At 37.4% G+C, this 18,109-nt stretch overlaps 1 protein-coding gene across 5 annotated transcripts in view; it reads left to right on the top strand.

The window, feature by feature from the left end:
• Positions 1 to 18,109, top strand: part of LOC306849787 (E1A-binding protein p400-like) — a 42,105-nt gene that overhangs the window by 5,447 nt on the left and 18,549 nt on the right. For 3 of the 5 annotated variants that reach the window (XM_079385101.1, XM_079385097.1, XM_079385098.1), the window contains exons 5-24: positions 1,042 to 1,418; positions 2,369 to 2,674; positions 2,782 to 2,967; positions 3,174 to 3,314; positions 3,862 to 3,940; positions 4,028 to 4,086; positions 4,190 to 4,247; positions 4,330 to 4,419; positions 4,868 to 4,981; positions 7,859 to 8,046; positions 8,169 to 8,346; positions 8,475 to 8,611; positions 8,840 to 9,009; positions 9,715 to 9,889; positions 10,006 to 10,142; positions 10,239 to 10,425; positions 11,906 to 12,075; positions 12,457 to 12,647; positions 16,401 to 16,562; positions 16,705 to 16,851. In XM_079385101.1, coding sequence (XP_079241227.1) covers positions 1,042 to 1,418; positions 2,369 to 2,674; positions 2,782 to 2,967; positions 3,174 to 3,314; positions 3,862 to 3,940; positions 4,028 to 4,086; positions 4,190 to 4,247; positions 4,330 to 4,419; positions 4,868 to 4,981; positions 7,859 to 8,046; positions 8,169 to 8,346; positions 8,475 to 8,611; positions 8,840 to 9,009; positions 9,715 to 9,889; positions 10,006 to 10,142; positions 10,239 to 10,425; positions 11,906 to 12,075; positions 12,457 to 12,647; positions 16,401 to 16,562; positions 16,705 to 16,851 — 3,252 coding nt within the window. The remainder of the gene's footprint in view (positions 1 to 1,041; positions 1,419 to 2,368; positions 2,675 to 2,781; positions 2,968 to 3,173; positions 3,315 to 3,861; positions 3,941 to 4,027; positions 4,087 to 4,189; positions 4,248 to 4,329; positions 4,420 to 4,867; positions 4,982 to 7,858; positions 8,047 to 8,168; positions 8,347 to 8,474; positions 8,612 to 8,839; positions 9,010 to 9,714; positions 9,890 to 10,005; positions 10,143 to 10,238; positions 10,426 to 11,905; positions 12,076 to 12,456; positions 12,648 to 16,400; positions 16,563 to 16,704; positions 16,852 to 18,109) is intronic. The other 2 variants (XM_079385099.1, XM_079385100.1) reach the window with 2 other exon arrangements.

Raw genomic sequence — 18,109 nt, 5'->3', positions numbered from 1 at the left:
TTCCTTAATTTGTTTCTTTTGTATATCTAGACTTTTCCACTTATGGATAGTTCAATGGTAATGCATGAGTAGTTTTGTTCTTCATAGTAGTATTCTTAAGCATTGAACGAAATATTTTGATTTTCACATTTACGAGTTCTAATTTTCATTCATTAAAACATGTATATCTTCCTTGATTTTTATGTAGTCATTGTGACACAAACAGTATTTTCCATTAATGTTCCCTTTTCTCCAGCATTGTGTAACACATTGCTGGTAATTCATAACATCATATCCATAAAACAAAAGAAGTTTAGTTGAAACACAAATGGGTAAAGTCGTGTCTGAGTTCTATTGCACCCCACAATCAAAATAAATTTTTAGATCCGTAAAGAATGTAGCACTGTTTTCGTGAAAATAAAACATGTTAATTACTGTACTGTATTACAGTGATTTATTTTAAATTCTGTAATATTTTTTCCAGTACAAATTGTTGGCAGTTTTACATTTTACATTAACAAAAATGTGTAAATATTTTAAAACGTTATATAAGATAATAAATAACATTCAAGTTACTGTATAAAATCTTTTTATAATAATAATTATAAAATAAATATTATGTAACATCAAGGTAATGAGAATTGGAGAGAAATGTTTTTAATTGTCATACAAATAATGTTTGTTAATTATAATACTAATCTTTGTATTTTTCAAGCTAAGTATAATTTCTTCTGATTTGCAGGTGAACTATGACTCAGACATGTTCTTTTCATTCTATCTAAAAACAAGGAAAATTACGTCAAATATCAAGAGTTATATGGCGTGTCAAATACAACATTTTGGCCTTTCAGTATGGGCCTTTAGGGTGCTAATAAAAAAATATTTCTTAAAAAAAAAAAATGACAATGGTGGTCTCTGTAGACAGACATGAGCTAAGACAATATATTGTGTTTCCAATTCTTCATTTTCTCCTATGGAACTCTTCTTTGCTCTCCATTTCCCTCTATCTCTCCTCTCTTTCCTCTCTCTGTTCTGGTTCCTTCATCTTGCCCTCCATAACAGGAGGCATGCCTCCGACTCCACAAATGGTCCAAATTGGTGGGCAGAAACAGAACCAGCAACAGTACGACCCGTCCAAAGGTCCCCCAGTCCAGAACGCCGCCAGTCTCCACACGCCACCCCCACAGCTTCCAGGCCGCCTCCCCCAGGGTGGGCTCCCTATGGCTGGCCTGCCTCTCTCCCTGTCCCAGGGCCAGGCCATGGTGGTGGACCAGCAGGCTCCAGTGGCTGGCGGTCAGCTCCAGGTGAAGGTGAAGGTGCAGGGTGCCGGGGCCGTGCTGGCTCCAGTCAACCCACATGCGCAGATGCAGTCAGGACTCCACCTACAGATGCAGCAGCAACAGCAGATGCAGCAGTCGGTCATGCAGCCTGGACAGGCAGTGAGTATGCTAAAAGACATTTAGGACCATGCCACAGAAAACCTCACTAACCACATAGAAAAGTTTGTCTTCCTTGTTTAAAAAAAGCTTGTTCTGCTTATGATGGTAGTAATAAAAGTGTGTTAAAATGGGCACATTTCTGATTGGCTCTCTAGCTTCTGGACTGTCTTGCTTTGGAGAATGAAAACGCTTTATATACTGTTGCAATAAACATGCTGGGCAATGTAGATATATTATTAATTAATTGTATTAATAATCCTTGATATTAAATAAATCTTAAATAATCAAAGCATGTTTTCCAAAATTTTAATAATTTAAAAAGGAAAAAATACATTTAGCAAAACTGACACAGACGTTCAAGAATATTTGTGATGTAAAGGAACAATTGAGTTTTTAAATCTCTTTATATTTTCACTTTGTGTTGTGTCTTCTCCCACTGAGGAAAATTTAAAAACATTTATTGTTGTGACCTTATCTTTTAAAGGTTTTTTTTTATTAAATATAAAAATTATTTAATTATATACACTACAACAAAAATACACCGAACTAAACATTTCCCTATTCATATTTTTACCAAAATAAATGCCTTATTTGTACTTAAATAAATGCCACACAGAGACTTCAAAGAATGCTTGAGGGATGCTGCAAATGATCAGTCAGTTCAACTAATTTACAAAAAATGATTCAAACTCTAAAGTCATTTTTGCTGCTGATGTTTTAATCGGAGAAACTATTAAAAAATCTGCTGGATGGGAAGAATAAAAAATTTGTCTGATGAAACTCTCTTTAGGAAACATAATAGGCAAATAAAAAGTGCAATAAATTCATTACAATATTCAACTTTATATCAACAGCAAAATCATTGACTATATCATGAATATTCAATATATTGCACAGCCCTACTCGCAACAGTAGCTTTTGTTACAGTTCATCCTCTCTCTCTTTTTCAGACTGTGACACTTGTGCGTCCTGGATCAGATTCTTCCCAGCCTGCCCAGCGTTTGCTGTCCAACTCTTTCTCCAACCCTGCCATGTCTCCTGCTCCTCTAACATCCCTGTCCTCTCTCTCCTCCCCACACCCTTCTGTTCCGGTTCGCACCCCCAGTACTGGCCCCAGCTTCTCTCCTGCTTCCCAGTCCAAACTTGCTACCACGAATGGCACCACCGGGCTGAAAATGTCCAGTCTGGGTCAGAGTCCAGTTGGGCAGAACTCACAGGAATGCTCTCAGGACAAGCAAGCAGAACAAGCCAAGCTGGTGAGAACTCTCAGATTAGAATAAAATCTTTTAGTATGCGTTAAAGTAGCACATTCATGTAGTATATGTTGACTTATATCGCACAAGAGCCTAACGTGTCATTGTAGGAGAGTCATGTGCACCAGCGCATTGCAGATCTCCGTAAAGAAGGCCAGTGGTCAGCTAGCCGTTTACCCAAGCTGCAGGAGGCCTGCAGGCCCAAATCCCACTGGGACTACCTGCTAGAGGAGATGCAGTGGATGGCTGCTGACTTTGCCCAGGAAAGGCGCTGGAAGATGGCTGCTGCCAAGAAGGTGAGAAGACTCACACTCAGTCTATGATATTACAAACTGATTATATGTGCATTAGATGTAAATATATGATTGTATTTACAGCCGATGTAGCGGTCAAGTGTAACCTCAATGTATTCGGCCAAATGTTCTGGTCCCAGTGACCATTCAGTATAGAGCAGGCTAAAATTCAGCTTCAATTTTAAGTTAAGCAATCTCTCTCTGTGTAGCTTGTGCGCACATGTGCACGTTACCATGTTGAACAGAAGAAGATGGAGGAACGTGAGAAGAGGGAGGAGGAGATGAGGCTGCGGCACATTGCCAGCACCATCGCCCGTGGGGTTGACTACTTCTGGTCCAATATTGAACAGGTACATTTACATGTAATTTATACCGGTGTTATTTTTAGTATTATAATAGTATTTATTATAATACTATTTATTAATATTCGAGTAAGATTTTATTATATTATTCTAGTTTTAGTAATTTTAGTACTTCAATAAACGCATTTTAGTTACTTGCCAATACATTTAAAAATATATATATTTTTTTTTACATTTTATTTCAGCTTTATTTCACTTAACAAAAACTATATTTAATAGTTTTCAATTTAGTTTTAGTTAGCAAAACAACACTGACTTTCACAAAACTGAAAAATAAAAGTAAAAAAATGTATTAATTAAATCAAGGAATTATTTGTTATGAATCTTAATATGTTTAGCAACCTCAGGCATTCACCTGTGTTTGGGTTCATTGCATTTCACTCAGTGTGTGTCAGATTCAAAATAATGCATCATATTTATTATAAATTAGTATTAGTATAGTATGTTTAGACAATCTTACTGTGACAAATGCTATTCTACTTTATGTGGAGGTTTGTATTAGATAACGTTTCTTTTTCTCTCTGTCTTACCACAGGTTGTAGAAATCAAGCTGCGGTTTGAGATCCATGACAAACGACAAAAAGTTCTTAGCTTGCAGAAGGCTGTGTGTAAAGGTGAGATTAATTAATGTTATCTGACTTGTCTTAACTGAATGTTCAGACTTGCTTTATTAATTCAGAAGTGACCTTGTATTGCTACAGGCCAGTGTGCTAAAGTGACCCAGTCATCTGGAGAGAAGTCAGATAAAGAGAGTAAAGGGGTAAGATCTTCTCCATGAGTTTTCCCAGATCCTTCCTTATCGCTGCTTCAGTCATCCTTTGATTGTACTTGACAATTTGTCTTCCCTTTTTTTTCCCTTTCAGCAGGAGACTGGCCCATCCCGCAAGAGAAAGTCGAGCACCTCGCTGTCGGATGTAGAGGGTACATAGTGCATTTATACATATATTTATACACATACACATATATATATATATATGCTGATTGCTCTGATGTTGTTTTGCAGTTGAAGATGAGGAAAGTACAATAGAGGAGCAGGAGGCTATGGAGGTGGCAGCTGATCAGAAAGCAGAGCTGGCCGAACTAACAAAAGAAGGTAAGTTTTACATCTTAAACTTATGGGCATGTCTTTAAACTGTAATACATTTCTTGTTTGCCTCCTCAATATTTTGGAAATATATCAGACTATGTACGAGCATAGTGTGTTACATTTTTAGACATAGACTGAATTATATAATACTCATTTTGGGCATACTCATTATTGATCATGCCTTCTCAAAAATATTTGAAACATATTGTAACATTATGTAGTTATAAATTGTTCATACAGTTGAATAATTTCATAAATGTTTTCAAATGTTTTAGTGGATTTTGAGATGCAATTGAATTTTGTACACAGGCTAATAATTAATTTTATAATGTTTTCAGTATGGTTTCAGTATGCAAAATTTTTGGTTATTTATAATTCTGCATTACAGCAGCCATCAGCCACTGAGAACCCATATAGCAGAGCCACTGGTATAAGCTGTGTTTGTGTCTTGTAGCTGAAGTGCCATTGGATGCTCTGGTGAAGCAGTATGCTGGTGCTTATGCAGAGGGCTTTGAGTGGCCGCAGCCTTCAAGCCAGAGCGAAGATGAAGACAGAGAGGAAGCTGACGGTTTGTGTACATCTACTACTTAAGAGCCCCATAAAATCCCAGAAATACAAAAGAATAATAGTCGACTAACGTTAGTCAATGAGTAGAAGCTTGGTCAACCAAAATTTTATTAGCAGCTTAGTCGCAGCAGAAAAAAAAATCCACAATTGAAGTCACGCTGTTTGTGATGGACAGATCGTTAACGGCTTGTCTTTGTGGTAATTACAGTACATCGGGCAGGACATCCAAACGCTTACCTATCATTCATCAACCACAAATATGGCTTCATCTGAAATATGTTAGTAGCAGCAAATTTACATGGCCACTCAATTTAATGTTAACAAAAATGTGCACTATTCAAGTGTCCTTTGCGGAGAGTAAGCTGAATATAACGAGCTCACTGCATGACAGATGGAGGTGCCAATGCGGTCACTTGCTCTTAAAATACTTTGGTCATACAGATAAGAGTAATACATATTTTGAATCTGTAAAGACTCTACGTTTATTTGTGTGCACTCACAATAAGTTTCAGTACAGGTCTTTGGATTTGGTAGGTGCCATGTGTACCGAACAAATCGTAAAAAAAAAAATTCATGAAATTCAGACAATAAATGCCATTTTGGCGCTCTTTGATGTGGCACGACAGACTGCTGTATAAACGCCTCAGTTCTGATTACAGCGCGGAGCACGAGTGAGCATGATCATCCTTTCCTCTTTATTACTAGTTTTAACACAAAATAAACATGAATTGACACATTAAACCTCATGTAATTGCTCAGTCAGTGTTTCAGCCGTGGAAAGATGTTATTAAAACAGCTTGTAAACAAAATGTCACGTAGCATTTCATTTACCTCAGGCAAGTTATCAGTCTACAGCTCCTTATTTGCTAGAGCAGGGATAGGCAACATCGGTCCTGGAGTGCCGCAGTCCTGTAGAGTTTAGCTCCAACCCTAATCAAACACACCTGAACAAACTAATCAAGATCTTCAGAATTACTAGGGCTACAGGCAGGTGAGTTTTTTTTTTCAGGGTTGGAGCTAAACTCTGCAGGACATCGGCACTCCAGGACCAACGTTGCCTACCTCTGTGCTAGAGAAATTAAGTCTAGTGAAGAGCATCTTGCGAAATATTCTAGACTATAAACTTCATTATATTTTACTTAACTTGTTAGTGATGTCTTAATTATTTAATGTATGTTTAAATAAAACTTTTATGAAACAAGTTATGACTCTGTAAATTATTATATTTCAACTAGGGATGTCAATTTTCGATCATTTCCATGATCGATCGTCGTTTAAATTAACGATCAATTAATCTTTAAACTTTAATACTGCAAAATTTGTCTATTGCAGTGGCGTATAGTCACCGGCATGACAGGATGTGCACATGCCATTCAAAAGCCAGCTTACTCACCCGAATTAAAGAGGATTTTTAGTTTAAATAAAAGGCTAGTAGCAGGATTGTAAAATAAATAGATGCGATTATGATCATTTGATAAAATGAAGAGCGTGCCGTAGTTACGTTTGGGATCATTATTGTTGGCTGTTTATATCCTGTCAAGGAGACCACTGAATGCACGTTTTTAAATGGTTTGATGGTGCTCGTTGATGTATTTTAAAACACAATCGCAATGTATGCAATTGACATATCTGTATTTAAAATAAAATGATCACAAATGTTGGCTAACTTCGGTGGGTGTGGCTGAGCCGTGCGGCCAGTAAACCGCTTCCCCCGGCGGTGCTATGGAAAACACACTGACACTGCTGCTTATGTGAAACATTTTAATGTAAGTATTTTGACACAAGTGAGGTACAAAGCTTATAAGAGAAGTAATTGGTTAGCAGGCAAATGTTAGATCGTGACCATGTTTTGGATTCATGCCGTTCGAGCCCATGCATTTAAATCAAGCCATACTTGGCTTTTTGTTCTGTTTTGGTCACGAATTTACACGCTTAATAATATTTATAGTTTATTTTCCTAAATCCTCACGGTCTCACCCTCTGATTTCGCAGGTTTATTTTTATTGTCATTGGCTTTTAATCACTGTTTTCACATCTCTTACTGTGGTAAACATGCTAGTGGAAAATGAAATATTTTGTGGCCATGAATTAAGAATTCATTCCTATCCTACGACTTAATTAGTTCCCTTATTTTAGTTAAATCGTGGGTTATCTAGGGAACAAATAAATGAAACATGGACAGTGGCCAAAAATGAATAAGTCGTAGGAACGACTTAACTTGTAGGAATGAATTATCTGTCCTGCTCATGTCCCAAAACCCTGTCAAAGCGCAGTGCCCAATATGAAACGATTATCTGGGGAAATTATAATTAAACATGACTTTGTTACTTCCTTTCTATTGCTTTACATGTTGAATGACTCTATTTTAAAGTTTGGGTCATATTAAAAGCGTAATATGAAAATTAGTCAATTATTTTCTCAAAAGATCAAGCCCCGTCGCACTCACTCACAGCCGCTTGCACGTGTTTTGTGCATGATCCGCATGATTGCTTAAACGACCATTGATAACTTTAATCGATTGCATCTCTTATCGACAATTATCGATTAATCGTTGACATCCCTAATTTCAACAACAAATAGAAATTGTATAATTTAGAAGTTAATTTAAAAACATGTTTGCACACAATTTATTAATTTGAGTGTTGATTATTATAGTAATTTAATTTAAGTTTGGGCTCTGTTGTTAATTGTAACCTTGTAGTAATGTAAAGGGCTCCCTATAGTTTAGAGTTGATGCTGAGGTAGATTTTATCCCTAAGAAATTTTTTATTATAATTGAATTTATTTAAAGAGAGCAATTTGTTCAGTAAACCATTGTTTAATAAAAAAACAAGGGCAGCCTTATGTCAAGTAACAGTTTATGGTCGTCTCTGTTCAGACATGGATCCTCCGTTGGACAGTCCACATGATGCGGTGCTGATAGACTCTTTGCTGAGTATGGATCAGTACCGTGGGGCTGAGCGGACGGCTTCTGGCCCTGATGGGAAGCCCACAAAGGATATTGCTGAGGTCGCTGCAGCAACAGACCTGATTCTGCCCAAAGGCAGCGCCAGGACCACTCTAACTGTGAGTCATTTACGTTCTTACTCTGGACTGTTTAAAACATGATGATTAAAGATTTAATTAAGCAGTTGTTTAATTCAAGTGGTCTCACATTGTCTGATGATTCATGAATCCTTTCCTCTCAGTCTCGTTCCTCTCCTCCTTCTCTGCTGCACGGTTCTCTGAGAGAGTACCAGCAGGTTGGGGTGGAGTGGTTGGCAAGCCTCCACCGCAAAAACCTTAACGGCATCCTGGCAGATGAAACTGGCCTTGGCAAAACCATACAGACTGTGGCTTATTTTGCTCACTTGGCCTGCAACCAGGGTACCACCACCAACCACATTTACCAACTTTATAGAGTCAATTACATTTGGTTTTCTTTTCAAAGCATTTGTTTATTGTAATTTTAAGAATAAAATGCGACACATTCTGCTGTCATGTGGATGTTGCAGGTATCTGGGGGCCGCATTTAGTGGTGGTGAGGACCTGTAAGCTGCTAAACTGGGAGACAGAGTTCAAACGGTGGTGTCCTGGACTGAAGATACTCCTGTACCTTGGCAGCAGAAAGCAGCGCAGATACAAGAGATCGGTATGAACCAAAGAAAGCAAGCCAGCCTACTATGTACTCTCACATGATACTGCCACCTCTCTATCCATCCCTGTTGCTGTGGCCCAGTGCATTAGTTTTGCATTAGATAATTCCTCAAAGTAGTTTTCAAATCAGTGTTTAGGACATTGAGATCTTTAATTGAGTGGGTAGCTTTTGTCCATGTTTTTTGTCTGTTCTCACTTTCCCACTGTTATCTAATGTGTGCAGAGGTGGTGTAAGCCCAACAGCTTCCATGTTTGTGTGACTTCATACAAGCTTCTGCTGAAAGATCAGTCTCACTTCCTGAGGAGACGCTGGAGGCACCTGGTGCTAGACGAGGTGCAGCTCATCAAAAACATGACGGAGAAACACTGGGAGACCATCTTCAACATAAAGAGGTTTGGATCAATGCAACTGTTTGCTTTACACCATCTGTTGGTGTCATATTTTCTATGTTTTTGCTTTCCAGAGAATATTTACAGTAGATTTGGTTGATTTTAGTTTTTACAACAGCTGTTTACTAGGAATGCACAAAATAACACAATTGAAGTTAATCTTTACTTATAGCATTTAAAATGATTGATTTTTTTTTGTTTTTCAGCGTTTTATTTTAGACAAAATAGTATAGAAATTTGATATCAGCCATTTATTGGTTGATATGTGCTTAGCATCCTTAGTATTTGTTATTTTAGCATTATTTGTATATTATACTATTTATTAATGTTTTGAATTATCTTTTTAATATATTTTAAGTTTCAATTTATATCTTCAGTTCATTTTAGTTTGTGTTAATATTTTTAGTAGAACATTGTTTTAATTCATTTTTTAGAATGTCTATTTAGCCCTTTTTTATTTCAGTTTTAGTAATTAAACATTCTTTCTGTCAGTGCACTTCTAATTCTAATTTAAATTTTTCATCTTAATGTCAAAATTTTGTTTTATTTTATTTCAATTACCAAAAAGGATTTTTTTATATATATAATTTTAGTTTTGTTTATAATAACACCATACTGTATGCACGTTCCGAAAATACTTTGTATTCATTAATATTCTGTAATTGATTTTAAATAAATGGTTGTTTTTTTTCTCGGCCTTCTCAACAGTCAGCAGAGGATCCTCTTAATCAATACACCTCTGCAGAACACTCTGAAAGAGTTATGGACCATGATCCACTTCCTCCTGCCTGGAATCACTCACCCATACCTCAAATTCCCCATCAAACCCGGGACTGATCAGAACCAGGACTACTGCCACAAACTGGTCATCAGGCTGCACAGGGTGAGGCTTGCTGGAAGTTGCTTCTGGTGACTTTCACCACAGAATGATGCACTTTTGCTTAACTATCTTGTTCGAGCAGCTCAATCCTAGTTTTGTATTATTTCTCTCTGCTTTAGATGATTCAACCCTTCATCCTGCGCCGTTCCAAGAGAGACGTGGAGAAGCAACTGCCTAAGAAGTATGAGCACATTCTCAAGTGTCGTCTGTCCAAGAGGCAAAAGAGCATGTATGAGGACATCCTCATCCAGCCTAGGTTAGCACAGAACACATTCAGCCCAACACAATATTAACTAGCTCTTTTCCAGTTCATCTGTTTTGAGTGATACTCTGCTTTTCTACTGCCTTCTAGTGCACAGGAAGCACTGAAGACTGGACATTTTGTCAGAGTCCTGGAAGTTCTTATGCAGCTCCAGAAGATCTGCAACCATCCAGACCTCATCCAGACCAGAGACGCACACAACTCTTACATATGTCAGCCACTGCAGTACAACACCCCATCATTACTGCTCACAGCCCTGCAGCAGGACCAGTGGAAGGTTAGGAAGATAAACAAACGCTTGGATTGTGGAATATACAGTGCCCTCCAAAAGTATTGGAAGAGTAAAGACAAAATTGCTCTGTTGGCTGTGGAGTCAAGATGTTTATAAATATGATTAAAATATGAATATGAGACAAAACTACAGAATGTCACATTTTATTATTGGGTGATTCAACACATAGATGTTTTACCAGCTAAGAAGTTCAGCACTTTTAGAGTTTCATCCTGAGTTTCATATCTGATGTGAGCATAAGTATTGGAACAGTTGCCTCACAGGTCTTTCTAAGTGATCAGCTGTGTCCTGTTGCATTAATTCTTCAGATATTAAAAGCAGGGAATGTGTCGTATCAGTCAGTGCTTGAAGTGGAAAAAAAGAAGAAATGAATCCTTAAAGATGTGTCTGTAAAATCACCAACAACTTCCAGAAAGCTGGGGTGATGCTCTGACAATCTACTGTCCTCAGGAGACTTTGACACAGAATTACAGATGCTACACAAGATGCAAACCTCTGACCAGCACCAAAAATAGAAAGGCAAGATTAGAGTTTGCAAAAAAGCACAAAGGTAAGCCAGAAGGGTTTTGGAACTGTGTTTATGGACCGATGAGACAAAGATGAACCTTTATCTAAGTGATGGGAAAGCAAAAATGTGGAGAAAAAAAGGGAACTGCAATGACCCCAAGCATACAGCCTCATCTGTAAAGCATGGTGGAGGTGGTGTCGTGGCATGGGCATGCATGGCTGTCTCTGGAACAGGCCCTCTCAACTTTACTGATGACTTAATGTATGATGACAGGAGCAGAATGAATTTGGAAGGGTACAAAACCATCTTGCCTACCAATATTCAAGAAAATGCCACCAGATTCATTGGGAAGTGCTTCATATTGCATCAGGACAATGACCCAAAACACCCTGCCAGTTTAGTCAAGGAATTTATAAGGGCAAATAAATGCAAAGTCTTAGATTGCCCAGATTTAAATCCAAATGAACATGAATTTCACCAGCTGGAGAGGAGAGTAAAGGCAAAAACTCCCCAAAACAAGCAACAATTGGAATTGGCTGCATTAAAGGCTGGGAAAAGTATTTTAAAGGATGAGACCAAGAGTCTGGTGATGTCTATGGGTCACAGACTCACTGATGTGATTGTGCGCAAGGGATCTGCAACTAAATAATAGCTTTTAATCTTTTATATCTGCTTTATGTTCAACTGTCCCAATACTTATGCTCACATCAATGAATGGGATGAACTCTAAAAGTGCTGTTCTTTTTATTTGGTAAAACATATATGTGTTGAAACGGCTAATAATAAAATGTGACATTCTGTAGTTTTGTCTCATATTCATCTTTTAATCATATTTGCAAATTTCTTGACTCCACAGCCAACAGAGAAATTTTGTCTTTACTGTTCCCATACTTATGGAGGACACTGTAGAAGAAAAATGTTTGTTGACTAATAGGCCATTTTCATTTGCTTTTCCAGACTGTAGATATGTCACTGTTTGACCTGGTCGGTAACGAGGGCAGATTAACCCGTTATGAGGCCGAGGAGGCTCTGCCAAAACTCAGAATGACCAAACAGCTGATTGAAGAAATCTACAATGCACGCGACCCACCAGCCAGACCCAGACCATGCAAGATCAAACCTATGAGGTGTCCATCCATCCATGCAGACCTATCAGCTCTGAACACTTACCCGCCATAATCATATATGGATTTCTGTAGTTTTATTAATGAGACATGATATTTTTAAATGAGACAAACCAATTAATACCACAATACACTGAAAACAGTGTTTTTACACCAAAAGTTGTCACTTCCTTCAGAATAGTGCATGGAATTACATTCTTGTTGAATGAATGTTTTTTCTATTAAATACAAATGCAAACATTAAATGCTAAATGTTATTGTATCACCTAATTATGAAAGAGAAATTTGTTGTTTTATTTTTATTTTTTTCATTATGATGTGGACATGTACAACAGGATTGGTCCATATGAATTGATTCTGACTGTGGCATAATTTTAATTTCAGGTTGTTCCTTCCAGTGCAGTATGGGACTAAACCAGAGGGGCGCCTCGTCCCCATGACTAGCAGCACCACTCAAGCCCCTCGTACCACTGCTGTGACTACTGCCCCCGCCACCACTACCAACCCTGCTACTGCAGCTCCAAGCACACAGCCCAGAGGCAGATCACCTATTACCACAACCACTTCTGCACAGGGTAAGCCCCCTTCTTGTGTAACATCTTACACAAACGTGTTCTCACACTTACACCCAGAACTGTTTCACAATCTGTAAGTTTTTGTGAAGTGGAATAATATTTTTGTAGTTGTGCTTCTTCCCTAAAAATATGCTCACGTCAGTTCTTTTTTTTTTTTTTTCTTTTTTTTTTTGTGGCCATCTTACTTTATGGTGACATCTGTAAGATTTATCTTATGTCAGAATACATTATCTTAAGCCAGTTTATTGTACATTAACTACTATAAGTATGCCATAAATGGGTTTATCTCTCCCAAAGGTGTAAACATTGAGCCTCCCAAGCACCATCAAACACATTTAGAGCGGTTGGCTCAGATCCGTCAGTCTCTTTCCAACTAAACCTTTAGCGAGAGTTTGGGCCGTGGCTAGTGTAACAGGCTGAGTCAGAGGGTGTTTACAGTGGTTGATGCTTAAAAATTGGAAAATAAATTTGGTTGCAGAAGTGCAAGCCAAAATTCAAAGACTTGACAAAATATGCAGATACAGTGGGGTAAAACAAGGGTAAACATTGGTGGTGCTTTTGCAAAAATGTTATTCAATGTTTGGGTTTCAATTGGGATGCCGAACTTATTGTAACTAATACAAAACTTCCATTTCAAATAATTCATTTCATAAATTTTTCTTTCATAAATCTGTGTGCACGCTGCCCTTTAGCAAGTAAAAATATTTTTTTTATATACATATTATTTATTTTATGCTTTCTGAGGGTTCAGTGTAGGGCTGCCACTAATGACTATTTTTATTTTGATTAATCTATCGACTAATTTTTCGATTAATCTAAACGATTAATTTCCTGCAAAAAAAAATCAATAATTTTACTTAATATTTTATTAAACCAAATGAAATCCAAATTTCTGTGAAATCCTTTTTAAAGCAAAAGTGAAGTGCAACATAGAGTGCAAGAAGCAAGTGTCCATCTCATAGTCCAAATCACTGAAATCACAGTTGAGTATTATAATGTGAGAATGACAACATATCCACGTGTTCTAGTCTAATAATAATACAATATTATCAAAAAACACTTTTTAAAGGAGTATTTACCTGAATTTATTTAGGTGAAAAATGTAAATGTGCAGTATTTCTGAAAAATAATTTTGTTTAATATAAAATCAATTAATTGGAGATGCTTTTTATTATTAAAATTTAATGGAACAATTAAAATGGAATCCAGAAAATAATGGAAAACAGAATTTGGTAGATAAAACTGTAAAACTCAATTAATTAGACAGGCGTTTTGATTAATACAATTTAACAAAACTGAATTTGGAAATAAAATGGATTTCATAGGGCCCTATAATTATAATATTTTTTTGTAGTAATAAAAATGGATTTAAGTGAAATATAGCTTTTAAAATGACTTAAAGTACATATATAATAGCAATGATGCCATAATAATTAGTTCAAATATAGTATCAAAAGCAAGAAACATATGGTTTTATCGAACAAAACTGTTAAAATACATAATGTATTATAATCAATAGAGCTAATGTAGATTACGCATTACATCAAAGGCCTGCAGGGGGCGCCGACGGCCACATTAATGTTTAATATTGACCAAGCACCATTTAATTCAAACGTACACTTAATCTTTAATATTTGGCCATTTCTTTAAGACAGAAATGCTACAGCCGCTGTAATTACATGAATATGTGGACATCAAAACGTGTAAGGGTTTGAGCTTTTATTTTGAAATCTCGATGTATTCTCCTGTGTTTGTGTAGACTTATAAATTATTTATTTTACAAATCTGATGAAATGTCGCGCGTTGCGTTCCCAGATGAACGTTATAATAAACACAAACTCACAACAACATGCAGAGATGAGTTTGAGACGCTCCACATGTAAATGATAACAGTTTCTGTGGAACTACTGTGAGACGCATAAACTTAACTACACGCATGTAAATAATTAAAGCGCATATACTGTATGAACGGCATCGCATATAATTAATTAAATCATAGCATTTGTAAATTCACAATTTTGCTTAATTATGATTTTTAAATGGGTTTAATATATCATGCAGCCTTGGAAAATAGTCTAATAATGTGTTTTATGGATTCTCGTCTCTGTGAAATGCGCCACTTCCGGTATTTTGCCGGTTAGTCGACGTGAGCAAAATGAAGTCGACGATTTTTAAAAATCGACTAGTCGACTAAAATCGACGAATCGCGACAGCCCTAATTCAGTGAAATCCCTAAGCCCAGAATTTTCATTTTTGGGTGAACTATTTCTTTAAAGATTGACGTTAAATGGAAATTGCGATCAAAGTGTAGGCTGGGACTGCATTTTGTCCAATGGGAATTGATTGGATTTTTTTTTTTTTTTTTTTTTTTTAATTGCTATGATTATTGAATTGCTTCAATAAACAGCAATTTTACATTAAAATAATAATAATAATAATAAAAATAATAAATAAAATTGTCAGCTTTAATTTCATGGTGACTTCAAGCAATCACATGACAACGCTCTGGCACTATAGCTGTGAGTTTGCCTGGGCCAGCACCTCTCACCACTCAACAAAAATCAATATTTTTTAACACATTGTAATATCTTATGTCCCAAATTACTTTTTAGTTAGAGGATAAAAAAAATATCCTCCAACACCATTACACTCACTCTGATTGGTCCATTCAGACTGTTAACTCCTCTTCCTTTTTAGCCACCGCAATCAACAGCTCATCAAGATCACTTTTAACAGGAGCCACCCCTAACCCCCCATCTACCCCTCTGGCTGTGGGTGTGACAGTGGTCACCACTATGCCTGCTGTGGCCCCCCATGCCCCTGCCGCCCACCCCCTCCAGCCCAGTTTGGTACCCCAGAGGCTGATGCTCAGCTCCCAGGCCCAGGCACGCTTGCCTAGTAAGTGGCCTCATCAACACCCACCGCAGATGGGCCTTCTCCTTTGCGACCTCTCCCTTGTGCACCTGTTTCCTTCTTATCATGCCCCTAAGCACAGCAGTAAACGACCTCAGTGAAGATCAGAGACTACGGTATGGCTCTGCTGAAGTGGGCTAACATGCATACTGAGTTCCACCAAAGAAACTAAATGTGATACTCAAATTCAGCCAAATCGACCCCATAAAGTTGGTGTAATTCCAGTCTGATTTGAAGTGTAGAAAATCTTCAGCAGATGACCTATGGTGGTTTCTCTCCTCACCCTTCACAAACAAGCATGAGCCCTCCGGAAATTTCTCCGGACTGCACCCGCTGCCTCCAGTTTATTCAGTCTTCTTTTTTTGACATTTATTCCCTTTTCTTTTTTCCCTTCTGCATTTTGATGACTAATCTGTTTTTCGTGCAGTACAGCTGAAGGATGATCCAGAAGCTTTCTAATATGGTTTTGCCTCCCCATCTTTTCAGTGCAGCTTTTCTTCAGAGCCGTTTATTTTGTTGTCCTTCTGTGGGTGTAAAGAGCGTCAAGCTTGTTGGCGCTGCTCCCCATGTCACATGTAACCATCGTTACATGAGAAAACCTTTTATACAAGCAAAGATTTTCTCCCACTTTGTTTTGCTCTGCTAAACGAATCAGTCTGGTTTCAGTTTGTTTGTTTCAGGTTTTTTGTTTGAGGAAAAAATGTCATTCTTCCTGTTTAACACACCGTGGTTGTGCATGTCCCGTTCCGTGCTCACCCTGAAACTAACTAAAATGTTTTTTCTTTCTCAGTGATAAATTGTTACCCACTATCATTTAACATTAGTTGTTTTCTACTGAAGGTGGAGATGTAGTGAAGGTTACTCAGTTGGTTGGGCAGGGTCGTATCGCCCAGCCAGAGACCCCTGTGACCCTGCAGTTCCAGGGCAACAAGTTCACTTTGTCTCCAAGCCAGCTGCGGCAGCTCACCACTGGCCAACCCCTGCAGCTCCAAGGTACACTCGGTAATGTCCAGCCCATATTCATCCTCTCTCTGTCTCATTTTACTTCCATATCCAGTCACTTGTGTCAGCTGTTTTTATGTGTGTTCAGTAAATCCTCATTATATGGCTTAATGTGACGCTCATACGTTTGTGTCTGCTTTAGGCAACATCTTGCAGATTGTGTCTGCCCCGGGACAGCCTCTTCTCAGGCCACAGGGGCCGCCCATGGTGATGCCTACCGTACCCCAGGCTGTCCCTGTACAGAACTCCTCAGGCACACAGCCTCATGCCACCTCCACACCCCAGCAAGGTAAAGCACTGCTCTGTTCTGAAGCTGGTTGTTATTTTCATTAGTGATCAACCATCACCTATCGACCGTCAGTGGTTCTCCACTTTAACGGGACAGTTCACCCAGAAATGAATATTCCAAACCCGTAAGGCCTTCGTTCATCTTCAGAACACAAATTAAGATATTTTTGATGAAATCTGAGAGCTTTTTGACCCTGCATAGACAGCAATGAAACTGACATGTTCAAGGCCCAGAAAGGTAGTAATGACATCATTAAAATAGTCCATATGAGATCTGTGGTCCAACCTTAGTGTTATGAAGCTATAAGAATACTTGAGAAAAGTATTGTCGTAGCTTCCAAATATTACGGTTGAACAACTGATGTCACATGGACTATTTTAACGATTGTCTAACTTTCTAGGCTTTGAACATGGTAGTTGCGTTGTTGTCTATGCAGGGTCAAAAAGCTCTCAGTGTTCATCAAAAATATCTTAATTTGTGTTCTGAAGATGAACGAAGGCCTTACGGTTTTTGAAATGACATGAGTGTGAGTAATTAATGAGAATTTTCATGTTTGAGTGAAATATCCCTTTAATTTTCAAAGGACCCCATGTAGGCTAGGACATTCCTGCTACTCGGTTGTACCTGCTTGTTTTCAATCTTAGGTTTTTTTTATATAGAAACTAGGAGTTGCAATATTAAAATAATTTAACATATTAATTATAATTTAATTTCAGAAGATTTAAGGACAGTATGTTCTTCAGGGTTTACACGCTTTATTCCCAATAATTTATTTAATTTTTTTAACTAATAAACATTTATCTATTTCTACCTAATTATATATTTTTGGAATGACCTGCCCAACTCAATCTGAGCAGCCGAATCCTTACCCATCTTCAAGAAATGACTGAAAACTCATCTGTTCCATTCCTTGACCCTCTAACTCTAGCACTCTCTATTCTAATTTCATTTTATCTGTCTTTTTATTTTAAAAAATAATAATAATAATAATAATTATCTGTACTGCTAACCAAGACTTGTAATAGCACTTGCATGTTGTTGCTCTTTTGTTGGTTTTGATTGCTTCTTATGTCCTCATTTGTAAGTCGCTTTGGATAAAAGCATCTGCTAAATGACTAAATAAATAAATATTTTAGAGCTTGGCTTAGCTAGCCAAAATTTTATATTTTATTATAGAAATTATCGTAATTTTTAAGATTTTATTTTATAATTATTTGTAGGTCTAGAAATCACACTTTCAAAATTTCTTCCAAGACTT

The sequence above is a fragment of the Barbus barbus genome (genome assembly GCF_936440315.1).
Source record: "Barbus barbus genome assembly, chromosome: 29".
Lineage (NCBI taxonomy): Eukaryota > Metazoa > Chordata > Actinopteri > Cypriniformes > Cyprinidae > Barbus > Barbus barbus.
Note: the sequence above shows the minus strand (reverse complement) of the source record. Positions and strands in the feature narration are given on the sequence as shown.